Consider the following 24,708-nt stretch of genomic DNA (forward strand, 5'->3'; position numbering starts at 1 on the left):
TTTCAAATGTGAAAAGTTTGGACACTACAAATCTAATTGTCCTGAAAATTCTAAACAACAAGCAAACTGTACAAATGTTACTAGGGAAGAAGATACCTATGATCTTGAGAATTGAGTATTGTACTCTTCACTATCAAATGAAATTTCAAGTAAAGCATGGGTAATTGATAGTGGATCTTCTAGACACATAACGGGATACAAAGAAACACTAGATTCTTTATCAGAAAAGGTTAACGGTGAAGTTACCATTGGTGATAATTCAACACATTTCGTTGAAGGGATTGGGAATTGCACCTTGAAACTAAAATCAGGAAATTCTCTTCTTCTCAAAGGTGTACTCTACGTACCAGGAATTAAAAGAAATCTAATCTCAATTACAACGCTTGAAGATGATGGGCATAATGTTGCATTCGTGGACAACAAAGTATTAACTTGGGCAAAGACCTCCTCAATCAAGAAAGCAAAGTTGATTGGTTAGAGAAAATGATATTTGTATGAATTGAATACAGAATCTAGTCGACCTATTCAAGCCTCAATTCATGAAGCTGCAAACATAAATGAAATATGACACAGAAGATTAGGGCATCTAAATTTCAAAACCTTATCAACTATGGAGAAGATGGTTACTGGATTACCTAGACTAAATAAAGACCACTCAAGCATATGCAAAAGGTGCACTCTGGGTAAGAACACTAGAAGTCTATTTCATGATAGCACTAGAAAAACAAACAATGTTTTAGAATTAATTAATTCAGATTTATGTGGACCTATGTCTGTTCCTTCTCTTGGAGGATTCTGGTATTAGATTTTGTTCATAGATGACTTTTCTAGGAAAACATGGATTTACTTTTTAAAATGTGAAGAATTAGAAGAAATTCTGAAGAGATTTAAAGAATTCAAAATATTAAAATATTAACTGAAAATTTTTCAGGACATAAATTAAAACCCTTAGAACTGATAACGGAGGGGAATATACCTCAGACTTGTTTAAAAGGTTTTGTAAAGAATTAGGGATTAAGAGGGAGTACACCGTTCTTTATAATCTAGAACAAAACGGGGTAGCAGAAAGAAAGAATAGAATAATTATAGAAGCTGCTAGAGGTATGATTTTTGATGAAAATCTAGAATATTATCTTTGGGTAGAAGCCTCTTGTATTGTTGTCTATATTCAAAACAGAAGCCCTCACTCTTACCTTAGAGATAAAACTCGTGAAGAAGTATTTACTAAGGTTAAACCCAATATAAGTCATCTTAGGATTTTTGGGTGCCCCGTATATATCCATGTTCCAAAAGAAAAGAGAACCAAGTTGGAATCCTCTGGGAGGAAAGATATTTTTGTAGGGTATAGCGAAACATCTAAGGCATATAGGATTTTCATACCTGGACAAAAAAGTATTGAATTTAGTAGGGATGTAATTTTTGAAGAAGATCTAGCATTCAAAAGAGTCCTACGTTTTGAAGAATCTTCTCCTTTATCTAGTTCTGAAAGAAACAGTGAATCTGGGTCCTAGAGGGAGAACTTAGAAGAAATTGAAGATGAAATTCAAATTTGAATCTTGAAGAAACTTAAAATTCAAAGAAAAGGCCAGTTTAGGCCATTAAAATAGTCGAGGTAGCTCAAGACTTTGTTGCACCTTCCAGAATAGTCAGAGAAAGCAAAAGACCTAAAAGATTCTCTAGTTATACAACAAACATGAGTGATTTATCCAAAATAGAACCAACCAATTTTTTTGATGCTATTAACATACAGCTTGGAAAGAAGCTATGACAGAAGAATACCAATCTATTATGAAGAATGATGTTTGGGAAATTGTTCCAATACCTAAAGGAAAATCTGTTGTTTCTTCCAAGTGGATATTTAAAATAAAGCATGCTGCTGATGGTAGCATTGAGAAGTATAAAGCTAGATTTGTAGCCAGAGGATTTTCTCAGAAAGAAGGGATTGATTATGAAGAAACCTTTACTCCTGTTGCCAGATATACCTCCATAAGAGCAATTTTAGCAATTGCCGCATCGAAGGGATGGAAAGTACATCAGATGGATGTAAAAACAACATTCCTAAATGGAAAGATTACAAAAGTAGTATATCTGGAGCAACCTGAAGGATTTGAAACTCATGACCCTAACATTTTTGTTTGCAGGCTCAAGAAAGCTCTCTATGGGCTTAAACAGGCTCCATGGGCTTGGTATGAAAGAATTGATAAGTATCTCATCGGCTTAGGATTCTCCAAGAATGAAGTAGATCCAAATTTATATTATAAAAGAGATAAAGATGATATGGTAATTCTGATACTGTATGTTGATGATTTATTAATAACAGGTGATGATCATCTTATAGATCAATGCAAGAAAGATCTAATTAGAGAACTCGAGATGAAAGATTGGGACTCCTTCACTGCTTCCTAGGGTTGGAAGTACGGCATAATTCTGACAGTATCATACTTAATCAAGGGAAGTATACATCATACATTTTGAGGATATTTAGAATGTGGAATTGCAAATCTATGTCTTCTCCAAAGGAGACTAATCTACATAAACTTAAAGAAGCAACTGTAGAATCACCTTCCATAGATTCTACTCTTTATAGACAGATGGTTGGATCCCTTATGTACTCAGTAAATACAAGACCTGATATTTATTATGCTTTTAATGCTTTAAGCCAGTTTATGTGTGAGCCAAAGGACATTCACCTAGTTGCAGTTAAACACATAATGAGATACTTACAAGGCACTCTTAATTTTGGACTCAAATACGAGAAGGTTGGCTTAGATTTACATGGATTCACTGACTCAGATTGGGGTGGAAGTGTTAAAGACAGGAAAAGTACTTCAGGATGTTTCAGTTTAGGATCAACAATGATATCTTGGATATGCAGAAGGCAGTCTTCAGTAGCTCAAAGCTCCATAGAAGCCGAATACATTGCAGCCGCATGGCCTCTCGAGAAGCAGTCTGGCTAAGGAAGTTAATTGTGGGATTATTTGGGCAAGTCATGAATCCTACAATTATTCATTGTGATAATCAGAGTTCCATCAAGCTTTCAGTGAATCTAGCTTTTCATGACAGGTCCAAGCATATTGAAATTCCTTACCATTATGTAAGAGATATGGTAGATAGGAATTTTGTAAAATTAGAATACATTTGCATTGCAGATCAGACAGCAGACATTCTCACCAAACCTCTATCTAGAGTAAAGATAGACCACTTGAGGAGAAGACTTGGTATGGTTGAATTGTAATCCATTTGTATTCTTCAAATTATGTATAAAATAATTTTATTTGTTAGGCTATTGATTGTTATGGGCTCTACCATTTGTATTCATTATTTAAGAGGTGACGATCTCTGAGATAATGAACACTTGTATAAAAGACATTATGAGAGATGACGATCTCTTAGATAATGTGCTAAACAGTAGAGTTCTATTGTAAGATCTAGATGAGTTTAAGATCATATTGTGATGTAGACATTGCTATGTCTATGAGTCACAATTTGGATAAAGGAAGAATTTTAGTATTCTTCAGGTTTATCTTGTATTTTGGAAGGTCTTAAACTCAGGATCATGTCGTGATATAGAAATACCAATATCTATGAGTCACAACTTGGATAAATGAAGAAATTAAATTACTCTTTAGATTTATCCTGTACATTGTATTCTTTGCAATACTGTTATCACTAGTAGCAGTGATTTGTCATACTATAGGCTTAGTAATATGACATTGTATGATGTGTTCTATGATACCACATGCTAAGGAGATTCAGATAGATATAGAGTATCAATTCTTGTTTGGTCATTTTTATTGATGTTGCTAGATATGATATCTCTCAGTATGATTATCAAGTTAAGAGGGAGTGTTAAATCTGTAACTTGTTAAAACATACTAATCTGATAACAGATCGATCAGATCTGATATAGCATAATAAGTAAAGGTTTAAATCTTTGCATTTTTTCCTTTGCAAGATCAGTGTCTATCCTTAGAGGTTTAGTTTAATACTAATCTAACACCATTATTTGGTTTGTGATTAATATCTAATTATTCCTAGAAAGTCGCCAACTTCTACAGGTTAAGCAAATGATTTTTGGAAGATACATGTCCTTTCTAAGGACATGTCTCTTAATCCCTATACTTATAGAGGGTAAGGATGAAGTCTAAGAGCACACAAAATTAATACAAGTCTGCTCCTTAGTCATTACTGCCCTCATACGAATAGCAGAAGTAAAAGACAGAATTCTGATTTACATTTCTAATCCGGTTAAAGGCAATAATCTGAAGTTACTCGCAGCAAGTTATAAGAAGATAGAGAAGGTCGAATTAAATCTATCAGTCCAAAGAATTTGCAGAAACTTTACAAGAAATATTGCTAGGATCTACTGTCCTAATCCAGCTTCATAGAAAGACTGATTACAATTGTTAAGGGTACCAATTCTAAGGATTCACCAACTCCTAATTTTAGAGCACAAACTCTAAAGAAGCACCAACCCCTGTTGAGGGCACCCACTAGGTATCTTATTGGCACCGAACCTAATGATCTTACAATTCTTTCTCACCGAACGTTACAGACTTTCTTCTTTCATTGCATAAGCATTCTAATAAATTCATTTCATCAGAATATCTTTCAGAGCATAAGATGTTACCTCGGTATTTTTCTGCCTATTGTGGTGTCTACACGACCATGATCGACTCCTCTATTCTACAAATATTTTCACACAAATCCTTCAAAATATTATACCATTTTGGTAAAATCAATTAGAACCACTTGGAAACAAACAGATATAGCTAATCACCACTTTGGAGTATCAGTATTGATAGAAGGATATAACTGAGAGGATAAGTAAGTTTGCTCCAATGTCAAGGCAGCCCGATGTGGACAACATATATGAACATTGCTGCTATGCCCAGACAGTTCGATGTGTAGAACATATATAAATATTTCTGTTTATTCCCTCAAATCTCTGCCCACAATCAGATCCCAATTCTGATATAGCATCTTGCTCCACTGATAACTAGAGATTTTATCAGAAACTTTTGTGGAAGAGTCACTATGTCTTTTTGTGAAGTTCAGTTACGACAGCAACTGTAGAATAGAATTCTTGTCACCACTACTTCTATTATTTTCAATGCTATTGGCCAATACTTAAGCTGGTTTAAAATGCAGAGTGAATTGCATCAGAATTCTTTGCCAATATCAGGAGTTGCCAACACCAATAATAGGATCGTGGGGGTATTTATGCCACTAGAAAATGTTCAGTTTAGACCTGATATCGGGTAGATATGCCAGTTCCACCTTTCTGCTGCTACTGAGAATCACACAGATTATTGGGAAGTGTAATGAAAACATTCTGTTGTTCTTCTAACAATGTCTCCCTTGTAACATATCTGTTAAACTGCATTGATTCTTGAACAGAACTCAGAACTTTATTTTGTTCCGCCATCACTGTCAAAGTGATCTAGAGGAATATCTTTAATAAAACTGAGCTTTCCTTATATCTATACCTGAATATCCTTCTTTAAAGATGTCCCAAAAATATCAGATTGGTCATATAAAGATCATGAATGCCAATCAAACATCAATCCATCAATGGTAATACAATGCTACATTCAATCCATAGTACAAGGTGCTTCAACACTTTTTGACATCAATGACAATTTTGTCTAACATGGCATTGAAGCTCGTTATGGACCTCTTTTGTCAACTTCTATTCTTCAGTGCATGCCTTATTTCGAATTATGTTGAAGCTTCTGACTGATATTATAAAAGGAACCATTTAAAATTTGGCTAGCATCAATGTATCTCTTTTAAATTGTTTGATGAATAATTTTGGAGCTTGATATATTTTTTTTCTAAGATTAGGAATTGAAACACGTTTATTCATCTTTAAAAACAGAGACTGCAAAAATAGTGCCAGAATTTTCTTTGATCGTCTACAGCATGTCTGGCATTGAGACATTGGACAGCGCAAACCAGGATCCTGCAAAGTCTAATGGTGGAATCTTGGTAAATGATACAAGTTCCACCCGAGATAGGGGTGAAGACATTAAGATTTCGTTGCCTCTGACAAATGCAAATTGTTATGCACCAGTACAACTTCGTATTATAGGTTTCAGCTTGTTTTACACATTCTGAATGTCATTTGGTGTTGAATTATCATAAAACACCTAGGGCCTTAAACAACCAAAAGCTTCTAATACAAGCTATGAAAATTCAGAGTTTTCCAAATGTTCTCTTTAAAAGATTTCTCTCAACTCTTATTAAACCATCTTTTTTATATTTATTGTGATTTGTGTAACCCCTTATTCACAGGCTTTTTAATACAAACACATATTATGAACTTCCAGATCACCATTCTTTGTACTTGTTGCCAAGGCCTCAAGTACAAGCAACTGATAATGATCACTAAATCGGTTGGTTTAGGTATGGAGGAATGTAATGGTTTACTCAAAACTTGAGGATAATAAAATAAATAAAATTTTGTAGAATTCACTGATATTGCAAACTAATGAGAAAATTAGTGACAAGGATAACATATGGTAGTTCCCATAGCAAATGTATAATGTCCCCTTTTTGGGACATTAGAAAAGTTAAAAACAATTTTATATAATATTAAAATTGACTTGGAGAGCATGGACTCAAATTATAAAAGGTCAATTTAATATTATAAAGTGGGCTAAAAAGGACATGGAGAGATAAGACGAAAAATTAGGAAGGGAATCGAAGAGTCACAGCTGTGAGAATAAAATGAGGAGAGACTCATTCATTTGGGGATGCTTGATTTATGATTCAGATTTTAGTTCTTTCTTTCGAAAGATATTTGGAAAGCTTAAGCTTTGAGCCAGTGGAAGGACGTAGCCCTTGTGCTTGTAGACAGTGGATGCAAACCCATTGTTTGTGGAGACATCACTTTAGGTGTCTCGTATGTGCTTATAGGTTCTCTTTGTGTTCAAATCTGATTGTAAAACTATGTTTAAGATTGGATTTTGAATGCTGGTTATTGTATTGCTGTTGTATAATGCAATAACGTTATTTTAAGGAGTTTTATGAGAGTTTATTGGTTTCATTTTGTTGGTTTGTAATGCATTTCCATATGTTTGAATCTTGAATCTTATTTTGAGAAAGAATGGGTTAATATCTATTGGTAAATCTACTGGTTTCTATTGTGTTTCGTAATACATATGCCTGTGTTTAAGTCCCAAATATATTGTTGAAAAAAGAAATCGAGTAAATATCCGATCTGGGATATTTCAATGGTATCAGAGCTAAAGGTCTTGCTAGCCTGTGAGGTTTAATAACAATGGAATTTATAACGGCTTGGTTAGATTTTTGGAAATGGTCACATTGAGTTTCTTTTCGAGTGTCCCTGGTGAACATACGTGGACAAGGAAATCAATCGCAAAATATTGATTAATCTCCAGCTTACCGAGCACTCGCGTGGAAGTGAAAGTTGTTCATATTTCCGTCCTCATCAATGTCAAATCTATCACAATAGAAGTTAGACCTGTACAACAAAAGCAACACTAAAAGCATGTTTGGTAGTATTCATACATAACAAAATTGTGCTACGTAATCATATATCTATTCCTATACCAGTGAAGACTATGACTATAAAAATAGAAGAGCAGTGATACTTTATTCTGAAATGTGGAGACATAAACCAACCCATTTGATCGATATATTGCAGAGTTACTATTCTCTACAAAAGGTTCACACTCGTTAATAAATGCCACTGATAAACATCTATTATCGTCATTTGATGCGGAGACTAGGACAACTTCTTCCCTAGTTACATCAGGATTAACACAGGAGAGAGATGCACAAGGAGCAATTGTAGCATCTCCATATTTTGCATTGACGACATTTGATTCAGTAGATCCTTTTAATGGAATATCTAAGTTAATAAATGTTGAAATGCCCATAGGAGATGCTGGGACAAATCATAGATCGAAAGGAGACAAAATAAACAAATGACTAGGGATGAAGCATGGGCAGTTAAATACAAAATACGACAGTGAATATGAACTAGTGTCGACATTGGAAAAGGGCAATGGAGCATCTTGGAATGTAGAAATCTTACAGGGAGTCATTATTGTAACAAGATTTGTGGATATTGTCGAATGAATTTTAAAGCGATTCAGCGTTTGAGTGTATGCTCAAGAAGGAATGCATCACGAGATAAGAGTTAGAGTTGGGAAACAACAATAACACATAACAGTGGTATTGAACAATTTTTGGTATAGACGAAATTTTTATCGTGAATACCGGTTGCATGCAGTAACTGTGAAGATAAACAATGTGCTTGAAATAAGTGTAGCATGTGTTTGAAGATGCATTATTAATACATCTGCAGAGATTGTAACTATATTTATGTTGTGTATGCACTAAGGAAGGAGTATTAACAGTCTCAGATTGAAGGAAGCAAAGTTATCGTGACGAGATTGTGAGACTACAGTTTGGGAAATGAATTGGAGTTTCCTTTTCTTGTTCGTTAACACCTATCATGTGTTGTTTGTGTGGAGGTATTTCTTGTCAGTTAGTCATTTTCAAAAAGAAATGATCATAATGTAATGTCTCTGGCAAAAGAAAAGTATTTGTAGGGGATTAGTAGTAGAGACGTTATTTTAGAAAAATCATTCATGCCATTGTTATTGAAGAGACACAAATCACTAGAAAATAGGAATGAGCAGTTAACTGTGCGTGGACTTGATGGGTCGGTGTATAGCAGCATTGACAAGGCACTTGATGATTGCATTATTGGGCATAATCCTGGGCTTTTGAGTTTATTGAAGGGAGGCGTTGTTTATAGTAATGTTGTCACAACAGTTTCACCAACATATGTTAATGAAACACGTTGCTCCTGGTGGTTGTCCAATATATTGATGCAGATGAAGCAAAGCTAATTCCCCTAGTTGCATGCATAACCAGACTTGTAGCACAAAAGGATCTTCATCTTATTTGTTATGCAATCAATCGTGTTGCGAAGCTGGGTGGACAATTTATTTTGCTTAGAATAGCACCGGAAATCCTTTGGAAGATAAAAATACTCTCTTATTGGTGAAGTGATTTGTTTATAGTGATTTTCTGCAAGTAGCTTGTCCAATTCCATTTGACGAAGCTGGATTGTGGAAGGGTCAAAATGGGCATGAATTGAAAAGTCAAATTCAAAAGCAGTTCAAAAATATGTCGGCTTTGGGAAAGCTACACAAATTCTTGGTCTTGGCACAACCTTTAAGATATTCTTCTCGGTGAATGGCCACAAATTCGAACCGTTACAGTTGCAATGGAATGAAGGATTGCATTGATTAATCTTTTTGAATAGATTATCTGAGTCAGTTGAAACTGTTCGTACACTGGCTCCCATTATTGAAGTGGCTGAAAAGGAAGGCTACAATTCAGTACCCATCTTTTAGACTTATGAAGATTTCTAGCAATCATTTTACTTTCGAGATAAAAACTAATTATAGTTAATAGTTAATGGTGAGAATTGAATTTTATCAGGTCATAGAAAAGTTGGGTGTATCTTTTGGAGCCAATTTTTAGTAGCGAAAAGTGTGAAGAGTGCTTGTGGGTGATTGCATAGCTACCATCAGGTATTGCTAGAAGCAGTGCTATTTGGGAAGGTAATCCTATTAGTTACTTCCATAAGGCGTTAGTTAGCAGGAGTCAGTAGACAATTAGTTTGCAACACTAAGAAATCATTGACAATATTTAGGTGCACCTTTGTAGAGCCATTATTTTGTTATATTAAGCACTGAGGCTGTAATGATTGAATTGTATTAGGCTATTAACCTTCATTGCATGTACGTAACATAATAATCATAATGCGATAAACGGATTAGTGTTGTTGTACATGAGTGTAATTAATCTTTGAACACCTTTGTGCAATTACCTTGAAAACATTTCTATATCTACTGTATGGTGGGGAGTCGAGCTTTCGTACCTAGGACAAATGCAAACTATTTGTCAAAATTCCATTAAGGATATTTTGATTTCCTGTGTCAATTAAAGAATGTACCAGTTATCAGTCTTACAGTAATAGGATAACAACATTCAGGAATGGGAAAAGATTTGGATAAAATCAGGAAAGATACGATGAAGCTACAAGAGCAGTTAGCCTAGAATTCCGAATCCGATATAAGAGCAGAAATACTCAACATTTATATAGAGTATAAAGAACTTCCAACCCAAATTTAGAATGATTTATCATTCAGTGATTACATGAATTTTCATCTAGAGCAGCAAAATAAGTCTCATATGGCAAAAAGGAAGTATTTGGAATTGGTTCAGGATCTCCTTGCAAAGGACCAATGCAAAAATGTCTATAAAGAATTTTCAGTAGACCAAAATCATCTAATAGAGGGTCTTAAAAAAGAAGAGCAGTTAACTACCATTGATTTACAGCCTTCCCGTGATCACATGGAAGATGTTACATGGGGTGCAAGTTTCTACGTTGGTGATTTGGAGGCCAGCTTTGACAAGTAGGTTGATGAGGTCGGTTGCACACAAGGTAATAGCAGATTGGAATTACTGTATGATGAACCTTATATTTTTGATACCCATGACAAGAATTTAGAGGAGCAATCTAAGATGACACTGCAAGACAATGAACTGCCTCAACATGACAATAATGAAATGCATACCTTAAAGAACCAACTAAAGGTTAGTGAAGACATGGTTGTGGCATCTTTGGTACGTTATGACAGCACTGACAAGATCGTTGAGGATCTCTATAGGAAGGCTCAAAAGGGGGAGGAAGGAGATTGACTTGTTGCTGATTTATAGGTGATCAAAACAACTCTTGAAATTATGAAATCAGATTGTTTATGTTTGCTTTCCGACAGGGATTATATTCTTAAGGTTGCTGAAATATATGCTGACTAGTTGAATAGAGAAAGAAATGAGATTAAGGAGCTCAACATGGACCTTAAGTATGTTCGTGAGGCATTGGATGATACTCAGTTTTCTCTTTAGGAAGTAGAAAATCAGATCAGGATCACTAACCATTTTTGGGAACATGAGTGTAAAGAGAGACAGAAGTGTTTCCAAGAAGTAATTGATGAACTTGATAGCATTCAGCAGATGTAGGACTTGGATAGCTGCCCCAAACGATCAAGTAACAAAACTTCAAATCACATTCAGTTTGTAGACAATCCTTTGTTTGAAATAGATGCGAATTGGATTTCCGATAATCCCCTTTTTGTGATAAACGAGGGAACTCCTTTTGATTGTCATGAAGAAGATGGTTTTGATTTTAGAATATGGAATCCTGGTACAATTCCTAACAATGAATCTAGGTCATAGGATGGGAGAAGTGATTTGACTACTGTCGCTTGTCATTGGATCAGTCCAAATATGGTTTCCGATTTCACCCCATACATGAGTTGGATGGGTTTCCTACATCAACCATTGAATAGATCCTGGTGGAGTATTGATGAGAGCTATGTTTCAATCATAGCGTTTAGCTTTTCAGCTTCATACCTACTCATAGAACGTATGGCCTTGGGGGTGTCCAAATTGACGACTACAGAATGGTATTTGATGCACCCATGGTGTTATTCTTAGCTTTTCAGCAACTTGTTTCTTACATCATCTATTTTGGTTAGGTCATCACCATCTACTGGGTTATACATAGCTCTTGGATACACTTTACCTCATCATATTAGATGGTCATGACAACAGGGTTTGGGATCTAGGTGTTGATAGTATGTACCTATGGCTTAGTGAGGATTTTGTTATAGTTCTGCTCAGTTTGAGACTGGATCCGAGGATAATCAGAGTTGTACAGTATACAGGTGCAGTGTTATTTGATAGAGTTATATGGGATCCAGGGATCCAGTTGATGGATGGGTTGCAAAGTGACACCTTGCTTTGCAGTGTGACCAAATTTGTTTTCAGATTGGGCTATAGGGCTACCTGCTAATGCATATGGGATCCTGGTACTCATTGCTTGAGGACAAACAATTTCAAGGAGGGGAGATTTGTAATGTCCCCTTTTTGGGACATTAGAAAAGTTAAAAACAATTTTATATAATATTAAAATTGACTTGGAGAGCGTGGACTCAAATTATAAAAGATCAATTTAATATTATAAAGTGGGCTAAAAAAGACAAGAAGAGATAAGACGAAAATCTAGGAAGGGAGTCGAAGAGTCACAGCTGTGAGGATAAAATGAGAAGAGACTCATTCATTTGGGTATGCTTGATTTATGATTCAAATTTCAATTCTCTCTTGCGAGAGTTATTCAGAAAGCTTCAGCTTTCAGCCAGTGGGAGGACGTAGCCCTTCGTGCTGGTAGACAGTGGACACAAACCCATTGTCCATGGAGATGTCACTTCAGGTGTCTCGTATGCGCTTACAAGTTCTTCTCTTAGTGTTCCAATCTGACTGTAAAACTGTGTTTAAGATTGGATTTTGAATGCTGGTTATTGTATTGCTGTTGTATAATGCAATAATGTTGTTTTAAGGAGTTTTATGAGAGTTTATTGGTTTCATTCTACTGGTTTGTAACACATTTCCATATGCTTAAATCTTGAATCTTATTTTGAGAAAGAACGAATTAATATCTATTGGTAAATCTACTGGTTTCTATTGTGTTTTGTAATACATCTACCTGTGTTTAAGTCCTGAAGATATTGTTGAAAAAATAAATCAAGTAAATATCCAGTTTGGGATATTTCAAAATGAAATATTTGAAATACAAATACATTTTTGTTTTCTTTTATATTGAATCACTAACTCTTCAATGGTTCTCTTTTGGATCTCACACTTATAACTTATTGTTAATTCTGCAGGACTGTACCTTTTGCATGGAATCTTGTAACTGCAGGTTATTTGGAGCAATCAATTTTTGGGGTAATTTACTAATAGAATACCACTTGGCTGTATGATATGGAATTGGTTCACACTCTTCATGAATTGTGTTTTTAAAAAGATTGGGCAGCGCAGCATTATGAATGCACAGCACTCAATATGCCATTTTTTTCCTGTAGAAGATTTGAAACTAAATGAGTGCTTATTTCATCTTGATGGGAACATTTTTGTCTAAATCAAGATATACAGATAACATATTGTAGTTGTTTGTATTATAATAAATTTAGTATCCAGCATATTAAAGTTGTTTTGTACCTTACTAAGTTCTGATATGAATTCCTTTCAGAGAAACATCATATGTAAAACAAGTAAGATGTTTTTTGGGGAAAGGAAAACATAAAATATATAAAAAATTAGTTTCAGCAGGATTCACCATAGAAAAATGGGTAAAACACAATTCAGAATTTGCATTAAGAGAGCACAGATATCATAGAGCATAGTTTATGATGTTATTAACAAGTCATAATTTCCAGATAACCAATTTCCCAGATTGAAGCATTACCTTGAATCAAAATATATTATACATATTTCTTTACCAAGATTTGAATATAGGTTTTTCCTAGAAAAAAGCTGCAGTTTTGAGCAGCGATCAACAGCCATTATGAAATATGCTCAGTGGGAGGGTAAGGGCCAGTTCAGGAAAGAAAGAAAGAAAGAAAAAATCATATTAATGTCCACGGATGAACAAAAACAAGGTCAACTAAACTCATGAGAACTATAGTTTGAATGAAAAATTCTAGGAACCCAGAAATGCCCCATAAGCAGGAAGAACAAAAAGAAGTATGGAACAAGGGAAAATTCACATATGTGGTCAAGAAACTAGTACATAGAGCCAAGAAGAGGGAACATTCCTCCAAAGGTAAACAGTGAAGAAAATTAAAGATTATTATCAGTATTTGGACTAGAAATGGTAAAGTTACTGATGCAATCAAGAATTGTTATGGGAGGTATAATTGTGTAAGTAGAACTCCAATGCCAGGAAAACAACTGGTGGTTTAACCTTCAAGAAGAAAAGATATGTGACAAGGAAGGTGAAAAATATATCGAGATGATGAAATAATGTACAGAGCCTTACTTATAAAGGCAAGGAGAAAGAGAGCCGGTAATAAACTGACAAGTAACCAATTATTAACAAAGATATAATAATACCTAGGTTAAATTCAAGCTTAGAGCACATGTTAATTTACTCCAACAGTTAGGATTGTTTTTGGGTTTATTCCAATTCTTTTGGGAACTCCACACTTCTTTGAGAGACCTGTCATCTTGGGTGAGCACCATGTTTCAAATAATCTGTTCTCCTATGCATTATCAGTGATGTGGCAAGGTCAAAAATTACAATTCTCATATTTTAATATTTTTGTATGTTTGATGGTTGTGTTGAAAATAATTAAAATATTAAATCTGGTTATTTCAACTGAGCAACCAATACATAATCTTAAGAATAAATACTTCCATCATCATCATATTCACAAATAAGCAAAATCGAGATGAATATATCTGACCTTTAACAGTTCAACTCTAAGCAAATTATTGGAAACTTGAAGTCATTAAATTCTGAATTGCATCTTGACATAAGCACTCCAAATACATACTGAACCTGGTGAAATAGTTTACTGCTTTGTGCAACTTTATTCTACTGAGAATATTTACAAATATCTGCAGCTAAGGCAAAGTTCACCTGTTCAAGAAACACACTTCACAAATATGACAGTTTCAAAATATGCTTCTGAAGCATTCGTCCAGTACTCTAAATACTCTATGTTTTTGTCAGAGTGAACTCATGCATCCATGATACTACTCCTTCCAGGGCCATGATCTTAAATGTAATTAATGACATTCCTTTTTAATTAAACTTTAGGTAATAATAATTAATTATTATTTAATCCCCTTTTGGAAATATTTGAACTTGAGGAATTAAAAAATATTATATTTATAATCCTTTCAAAAGTGGGACAATAAAAGTCCTCCCACCCTGAGATTGCTTGCCCTTAAGTAATGAGACATTTGTAAACTAGACCAACTGCCATCTGCACCATTATGCCAAAACAAAATACCTGGATTTCATATCAAACTTGTAAATACTTCACCAAGGTTCTTTTGTGCCACTGATATAATTGAATGCAACTATATCAACCTGTAGTACTCCATCAATCATGCAAGTTCTCGAATCCCAAGTCTGACAATTGTCCTCAGCATGTATCCTCAAGGAATAAGGGTAAACGTTGCTTATCAGAATCTCCATCAGTTGGAGTCTCATCAATGCTCTAAGGCTTGAAATTGGAAAATTAATTCCATCAACATGTGCAATCAGCTTTACTCAATGCTATGTTTAATAAGATTGATGAACCCATGTCATCTTTATGAGTGAACATGTCCTCTAGGGATGAAAATTTGGAAGACACATAAGAATGAGCTACCCATGCAACCTCATGACATCCAGCTGCCCATCTTTTCACACTTACTACCTTTGGCTCCTTATTCTATCACAATCCTCAATTCTATCTGTCGAGATTTCTGACTATGTTGATCATGCGAATGCATTCACTGAATTCTCAATGCAATATTGGGATCATAAAACTCAATTATGTTTCCATGCCTTCACTTAATTTTCTGCAAGCACTTTCTTGCACGAGCCACTATCATCTTGGCATGGTTAGCTTTCTCCATCCACTCGTCATTCTGCAGTAGAGTCCTCTTAACATCTGCAGTGCTTTCCATTAACTTCCTTGGCTCCTTGTCCATTGCTGACGTATCATTACATGCCATAGTTTCTTCTAAGCATCTCTTTAATATACTTTGCTTCATCCTCACTTTGCTGATTAGAATTCTTAATTCTTTGCTAATGCTGGATCCTCTCTTTTCATTTTATCCTCTTCCACATATTGTCTCATGTCTGGATGTTGCAACAATTCATACCTATGGATTATATCAATCCTCTCAACTATTAGCTGAATTTCCCTAATCTTTGTATTACCTTCCTGTTCCTTAGGTGTAGCTGCAATAGTTATACGATTTTAGGCTTTCGTTAAGGAGTAAGCCATACTTAATTGGTTGCAAAATTCATCAACATCTTTATATTAACGAACTTGATGCCAAGATACCTATCCATAAGTAGCTGCAAATAATCTGATTTCATTGTTTGTAATGCTTCTTTGATTGTTTGTAATTGTGCACCAATAGTTCCACTTACAACCCCTTTTTGCATCTCTTTCATTTGAGTTTTCCACATAAGATCTTCAGAGTGTTTATGAATATTTTCATTCCTTGTTAACACTTATACAATCTTCTCCTCTATGATCAGTAATTGTTCTTTGATCTGTCAAATCTTGCCCTTTCAAATTTCTTTTTTTATTCTCATCAAAGTGACTAGAATTGTTTTTGATATTAAAAGCAGCCAAAAAGCAATTCTAGAATTGTTGTTACACAATGAATCTTTTAAATTGCTTTCATTTGTAAGAACACTCACCTCATCATAAAAATTGACTTACTTAGAGGATACCATGTCATCCTCAAAAGGTTAGGAGACATTATAATTAAAATCCATTTTTCCATAAGGCTTATCAATAGTATCTCCAAATCACTTACATAAAAAGACGAGCACCCATTACCTGTAAAAATGATAAATTCATTGTCATGAAAGGTAACTCTGTTATTATGCTAGGCTAAGACTGTGTTAGTCCAAACTTCTTTTATAGTCTTAGTGAAATTGGATTCTATGATTTCATCAATGTACTCATTTGTAATAGAAGAAACAAATGAGAATTCATCTTCATTTTCATCGGATTCACAAATAATTCCCCCATCCCATATTTCTTTGCAAACTTATTGGAAATTTGTCACACATCATGAGGCAAGGTATTCTCTTCAACTTGTAATTTGAATATCTCTTCTTTCATCTTCTTTTCTTTGTTCGAGTGAGGCTTCAACTTCCCTTCACATTGTTTGAACAAATTGTGGACCACTGCATATTTAAATGAAGAAATCTCCCATTTTTGTTTCCAAACAGTCCAGAATGTAGATAAGATGGGTTATAAAATAGAATCACTCTGATTGATAGACAGGTTCACAATATTCTACATGTTTGCAATGACATCTTTATCATGTGTTCTCTTGATCGTGACCAAGAAATGATGAAATATATTGTAGATGAAGTCTTCCAATTCCATGTCCAATAGGAGGCTAATCTAATTTCTGCCTAGATTTTCAGTGTGACAACCTTTTTTTGAATAATGAATACCACTGACGTCATCAACGTTTTGAAGACTGTCTACAACCAGGTGCAATGACTCCTTCATTGTCTCATCATTTTAGGGAACTTGAGGTCCCAATATTCTCATAATCTCACTTAAGCACTGAGTAACTATTAGCTTGATCTCATTCTCTGTTTGTCTCAACAATCTGTGTTGACTTAAGGAACTATAGGAACAAGAACTAGCTGCAACACATCTGTAATGTCCCCTTCTCTGCACTAGGTCTTACTGGCGCCTTGTTGGTCTATCTCCCCATCTGGATAGGCTAATGACATTGATCGTGAGGATGCCAGCTAGTCACAAGAGTTTATTTGGTTTCATTGGGGAAATATTTAAGTGGATTTATAAAGTTACTTTTTGACTTAAAGTCATTTTATAACCAAAGTAACTTAAGTGACTAGAAAACGAAAATGTCTTTTATCCCACGTCGCCTAGTTGTTTGTACTTTCCCTCATATCGAGGTTATAAAAGCAATGAGCTCCTTGGGATTGTCACCATGAAATATAATATTGTTGTTGAAAAGTCAAGGTTGCTTAAATGTGACTGGCCTTCTTAAGGACAAAACCCCTTAAGGAGAATTGGGAGACTGGACATAGCCCCAGCATCTCTTCGAAATTGTCCAAGTTCAGGTATGACATTTCAGTATAGTTTATTCAGTAAATCTACTCCAGAAGCCAAATCGAAAGGGTAATAGAATCACTTGATAACCTGTATTTCTAGTGGGGGCAACTTATATGGTCTGCATTTGCGGTTATGAGATGGATGTGTATCAGTAGCAGGCATAGGGGAAGCAGAAGTGCAATGTGCAGGGCCTAACTGAGGAGTTTGGATCACTACCCGCAAGAAGCAGCGACAGTAGAACAGTCAACCACGTGCGGAACCAAACTGAGGTTATAGGGAGCAGCTGACTTAACAATCGTTGGAAGGACACGTTTGCTATAAGGTCGTGACTGCACTTTCTCCAGTCACGTCCCTGTGGTGGGTTACATGACAGTCAGTTGCAGCAGACCCCTCACTCAGTAAACAAGAATGTGGGCGTTGCAATTGATATTGCTCACCAGTGCACATTCACCGCAAGCAACACCAATCTGAGATACATGTATGAAGTGGGGAGCTCTGAGGGCGCGTGATCAGGTGTTAGCTACAGGTGCCACCTCTTTATTACCTTGCGTCTGAACATGAGATATGTTTGTCAATTCCTTTTAGTCGGGTGGCTGTAAGTTTTATGTGCTAGCTAGTACGTTCTTTTCCTATATGGATGAAGTAAAATTTATGTGGTTGAATTAAAGATTAATGAAATGCATTTAGTTTGTCCTATGTAATATCTTCCACCTCTTTAAATTAGTGTGACTGTCATCACCTTAACAGAAGAGTTCGAATACTTAGCACACCATAACAGCATTCTTCTCTTTGTACTGGTTATTCTTGGCTGTGTCCTCCTACATTACGAGTATGGATCTTTACAACATGATCTGAAGTGAATGGTGTACTCTTCTCATGCATCCATGTAATTCATTGAAGGTGTTGAAGACATCTTCCCTAGGTTGATGTCGAATTTCAAGCTTGCTACTCACTTCATGTCGAACTTTCATGAACCACTGTCTGTCTTTTGATGCCATGGCTCGATCTACAAATCGAAACTCTGAAATTCCAGAACAGGCTGCCAAGGTTATCAGCTCTGATACCACTGCAAAATCCCCTATCTAGTTTCAATAGAAACTTACATTCTTTATAATAATTATTTGATAAACAGTATGTTCAAATGAACACTTGCAGAATTTGTAGAGATAATGATGGTTATTAAAAATGTTTGGAATATATTTATAAACTCGAAGAATGATAAAGTAAATATAATATTCGGATAATCATTCCATTTTTGAAAATTCAGCTTGGCAACCAATGCTGAATCTTAAGAATAATATTTCCATCATCAGCATATTCACAAATAAGGAAACTGCAGTTACAGATGAGATGAATATATCTGACCTGTAACAGTTGACCTTTAAGAAAATTATTAGCAGCTTGAAGTCATTAAATCCCGAGGTGCATGTTGACATAAGCACTCTGAATACAGACTGAAACTGGTGAAATACTTTACTGCTACATTCAACTCTATTCTACGGAGAATAAAGTGTTGGTACTTACTAACTTCTATGGCCAAGGCAAAGTCTACCCATTCAAGAAACAGACTTGACAAATGTCATAGCTTCAATATATCCTTCTGAAGTATTCACCCAGTACTCTAAATACTCCATGATTGTGTTGTAGTGAACCCCACTGCATCCATGATACTTCTTCCAGGGCCATGCACAGACCATAGCCCAAGCACCAACAGTACGAAATTCTCATGATTGGAGAAGAGGGGTCACATGAGAGATTAACGGAAACTCTTATGGAAGACGGAAAAAAGAACTGGCTCATTAGACAATCTCCACACTTAGAGATATGTGACCTACATTCAAATAAAAACCTTCAATAAAAACAAAACCCAAAAGACTCGCTTAGGAATGAGAATGCCACGATGAATGAACATATGTAACCAGCTTTAATAAAGAACAGTTCATTCTTCAAGAGATCTTATAATAAAATGAAGCTGCCACAGAATATTGCTCACACTGATAAATACTTATGATTCTGATTAATCTTTTCGAATCAATTATATCAGAAAACCATGCCTTCGTAGGGTAAGTAGAATCACTGAGCAATAAATTAATATATCTCATGCCAAATAAAACAAATGAAATCCACGTTTTGCCTTAGCATATTGATGCCAATCATATAAAACAATATGATAAAATATCAAGCTTTTCAATTTAATAGTTTAATCTTCACAAAGATTCTAATAAAGTCAGGCCTAATAAAATTGCTCAATTCCCAGTTATTCATGGCTAGCAAATAAATATTTCATCAAATAATTGAGTAGATCCTTCTGTATAAAGATTTATTCAATCTCCTTTCAATAGCCTCCAGAATAATTATAAGATTTAATCACCTGTTTTAATAAACTGCAATATTGTCTCTATTCGGGAATGGCTAAACACATCTTCATTGTGAACGTTTGATATATACGCTCGTAATGCAGATTTGATGAATATCCCTGAATATTAATTTCAGAAATTTGTCTTCCTAGACCGCTTCCCAAATTTCCATGACCAATTGTTGGCTCCAGATGAAAAATCTGAATTGTCCTTTTGAGACCATCTAGAGTAGATCTCCCAGTGCTGAAAATGGAACTCCTAGGTACATCCAAGAAGTCCAACTTGAGAAAACTCTCTAATCTTCACTGAAGAAAAACAACTAATCAGTTCATGTCCTGCATTAATCTCAGAAATTTGTCCTGCTTAAATTCAGTAAAGTCATTGTTAGGATATACCCTTTGTTCCTATCTATTGTTGTTTCTAGATGTCATTATGAGACATCTTTTGGAAGTTATTTGCTGCCAAAGCAACAAATTATGAGGGCTTCAGTGGAGTTCCTTTTGAAGGTGTGGATTCACTTGCTGGGGGTTAGAGATTCTCTTTGTCATAGACATGATCCATTTGATTCATGAGTTTGGGAATAGTTCAAACCCAAATACTCTATGGACTATTATGCCATCATGTTGTGCTCCAAGCTTTCTAAATCCTGGGAAAGTGGTATTTTAGAATGAGAAGGCAAGAGATCTTTAGGTCAGATTTCCACATTTTTGGTATTGAAACTAGTTTGCTCATTTAATCTATTGTCATTTCTTTGATAGACGTTGTTATACCCCTTGAATGATTTTCTCTCCATATTCTCTCAACAGAGTTGAGGAATATATGTAATGTCCCCATTTTGGCTGACATCGTTTTGCGTGTTAGATCAGTCTACCATGGACTCTTGTAGACTGGTGGTTGTGATGAGAGAGTCATTTTTGCATTTCTTTGGGGATTGGATGGCTTATATGCTCTTGGAGATATTATTTTATTTATATTTTATCATTACTTCTTATATTGGGCCTACATGTTCTAATTTTAAGTTGAGTTGCACTTTTTATTTTATAAAGTTATTTTATTATAAAAGTGCATTATAAGGGGTTTTAATAATAGATGTTTCTAGAAGTTCGTAGTAACTTCTTAGAAAAGTAAATAAATAGAGGGCTTGGCCTCTCATTTGGAGACGGGGGATTTGATGATTCTACTACCTATCTCTATGAGCATTTGTGGCACCATTCAGGTCTGCAAGTATTCAGCCTAATTTCTTGAGAACGATACCTCTCAAGAGATTGCATAATTGAGGAAGTGGAATATCTTTTGAAGGGTTGCACTTTGGAGCTAGCATTCAGCTATCTCAAGTTGGATTAATTTGCAATATTGAAAGAGTTGTTTTGAGGAAGTTTCTACCTTCAGCTTCTTGAGGGTCTGGTCTTGCATCATTCATTTGGCCAATCTAAAGTTCATTTGGAGGTTTCTCTTTGGTATTCATAGTGTTCATTTTCAAGCATTGAGAATCTTCAGCATTTCTAAAAGATTCCTAAATCAAGGGAGTTACACTAGCATCAAAGCTGGAAGGATATTGTTTGGCATCAGTTAAGAGGTTTTGATTTACATCTCAAATCAGAGGGTTTGATTTTTTTGCGAGTGGAAGGGTGATTACAATCAGCATTTTATATCTCCAAACAAGCAAGTTCGAGAAGGGTCTGACGCATTTTATTGGGATTTCAAACTGACAGGTAGGGCCTCAATTTTTAGTTCGAAACTTACTGTTTGGGCAGTATTTTCCTTTGACAACTTGAGTGCTATAGTCCCTTGGTTCAAGCGCCCCTTTCCAAGGCATTTTCGTCACTTGTTTTGGAGTTTAGAAAATTACAAAAATTACAGGTTTGAATTCCTAGGGTTTCTTATAAATTACAGGTGTTAATATTAAATTTTCGGCAAGGGTTTATATGTAAATTTCGGGCCAAGCCTGGGAGCAATTTTACAGTTCGATTTGCATCTAAAATTGGGGCCTTTTTTTTTTTCCTTGGATTGCTGGGAATGAATTTAGGGATCATTCCGATCCAGTCTGGGCAAGTTTCGTCAGTCATTAAGAGCAGGAAAAAATTAAATTAAAACTCGCAAGTGCTCGGCACGTTAGCAGGCAGTTCAACTGCTCAGAAGAATTCAGTGAAGTTGCAATTAAAAATCACTGCTAGGTTGAATACAATTCAGAATGCTGAAGATTAATTCATTCTGGGAGGACTAGTTGTTCCAGAACAAGTCAGTAGAAAGCTCCATATTATCTTGAAGCCAATCAGGCTTTACCAGCTACAGTAGTTTGAAGAAGTTGAGTGGGAGAGGTTGCTGGACAGAGGTGAAGGCACTTAGTAGCTGGCTACTCATCTTCCATTGGTGGCGACGACCTACTACCAGGTTCCTTAAAGCTTTGTGTTTCAACATTACTATAAATATTATACAGAGATTGCCATTTGTTTTGTTCACCAGCTAGTAAGAACTTGGTTATGTTTATTTTGGTGGAAACATATAATCAATCTTGAATAGTATTTGACAATTTGTAATAGCAAGGTTTTCCTATGAATAAAGAGTTTCAAAGTTTACATATTAGTATTTCCAAAGTGTTTGTTTTAATGTGAGTGCATATGTGAGTTATTTTGATATCCGTATAAGTACGGGATACTACAGTGGTATCAGAGCGGTTTCCTGCCAGCCTGATTGGGTTATTTTAGATTGAATTCAATTATCAGTATGGCTTTAACAGGAGACAAGGATTTGGAAGAAAGAATGCACAATGTAAAGAAGAAATTAGATTGTCCATTTCAGTGAACAGAAGACCTAAGAACTTTGGAGGAGTTGGAAACTTATTTAGTCGAGTTTGATCAGTCAAGACCCGATGCTTTGCAAACAGCTTTATCTCCAGCATTTGGTTCGTTGGTTGAAATTGAAGTATTTGCAAGGTGTAGATTTGAAAACATTATGCTGTTTAGATTTGAAGTATTTCTTAAGTTAGCGTTTAATAATTAAATAAGGCTAAGTTATTAGCCATTTTGGAGTAATAAGGGGTTTTTGGCCTCATTTGGATGCGCATCATATGGTGTGATAGCTCGTTGGAAAGGTCTTGAAATTCTCTATATCTTTCTCTTTGGTCTTAGGACAATTTAATGAACAGATTTCTATCTATGAGGAAAAAGGTCATTTTCTAGTAGCATGACCACTTTAAAATAAGAAATTATAACACTTTCACTACCCAATGCCACTTGGAGACACTTAGGGTTCAATTTGCAATTGAGAGGGGCTATAAGGAGATAGAAGCTTCATTCTAAGATCATCTTTTGCATATTTGACAACTTGTTTATGAATTTGCTCTGAATGGACGATGTCTAGTTTGGGACGCAAACCCCAGGTTAGTGATTGGCTGGGACATAGCCCTCAACAATCTTTGGCACCGAATCTCTTTGGCATTGTGCATGGTGATTAAGGACAGAGGCATCAATTCTCATTGGGGTTTCAGCATGGCATATCATCTTTTCAGTTGGGACGTGGTTCAATGTAGCCTATGGGACACCATTTGTAGTAGATACACCACGTGGTGTATAGAATATTGCTTGTATCCACCTCCAAATGTATGCTGGATTCAAGAACAATCTTCACCTTCCAGTTTGACATCAAATTTGCATGCGAGCTTTGGGAAATGCATTGGATTTATTGCTTGGCTCTATAATTCAGACAAATCTGCCTAGTACGGTTTGCAATAATTCTGATTTTTACTGAATACCTTATTTATTTCAGTCTTGTTTCATGGTTGTTGTCCCGTATTCCTTTCTATGTTATAAAACCATAAAAAACAAACAAATCTTTCTGCACTTCTGTCTAGTTCTGCAAGAAAACATAAATAAACAGGAAAACAGATTTAAAAATATAAAACTACAACATATCAGCAGAAGAGATCCATCAAGGATCTTTCAATAAATGAAATATCCAAGCATTGCTTCCATCCCAAGCTCTTGAATATCTTGAAACTCACCTTATTCACATATTACCCTTGGTGATTCAACTTCAAGGTTTGATAGATACTTGTATGTCGCACTTTTTTCTTTCGAGAATGTTGCCTATGCAAGCATCATTGGATATCAACATGGTTTCTATTGAGATTAGTAGACACCATAGTTTTCTCCGTAAATCTATCATGTTTTCTATTGGTTAACCTCATTTCAATACCCAGTGGATGCCCCTTCTCACCTTCCCTTGAAGGAGATAGTTGATAGAGTTGTTCAAGAGGATGATACACATTGTAGGTTTATGGCACTTTATCAACCATGCGTAATGTCCCCTTCTTTGCGCTAGCTATTTGGCGCCTAGTTGGTCTATATTTCCATCCGGATAGGCTAATAGCATGTGATTTAGGATGCCAGCCAGTCACAAGAGTTTTGGTTTCAGTTGAGGAGATCTTAATGGGAAAATCTAAAGTTAAGGTCATTTCATTTTATTGAGTTGAAATATAAAGTACTTTATTGTTTAAAGTCACTTTATGACAAAATGACTTAAGTGACTGAAAGACGAAATAGTCTTTTGTCCCACATTGCTAAGATGTTTGTATCTCCCCACACTTTGAGGTTATACAAGAAGGACTTTGCATTGGGGTTGCC

At 35.4% G+C, this 24,708-nt stretch overlaps 1 protein-coding gene across 2 annotated transcripts in view; it reads left to right on the forward strand.

Annotated features, from left to right (window-relative positions):
* LOC149578103 (rhomboid-like protein 19) overlaps window positions 1-24,708 on the forward strand; it is a 179,506-nt gene that overhangs the window by 33,977 nt on the left and 120,821 nt on the right. For both annotated transcript variants that reach the window (XM_089827562.1, XM_089827563.1), the window contains exon 3: window positions 12,780-12,840. In XM_089827562.1, the coding sequence (XP_089683688.1) occupies window positions 12,780-12,840 (61 nt within the window). The remainder of the gene's footprint in view (window positions 1-12,779; window positions 12,841-24,708) is intronic.

Source organism: Cupressus sempervirens, chromosome 1, assembly GCF_028749045.1.
Source record: "Cupressus sempervirens isolate cs-2001-9-10 chromosome 1, ASM2874904v1, whole genome shotgun sequence".
NCBI classification, from domain to species: Eukaryota; Viridiplantae; Streptophyta; class Pinopsida; order Cupressales; family Cupressaceae; genus Cupressus; species Cupressus sempervirens.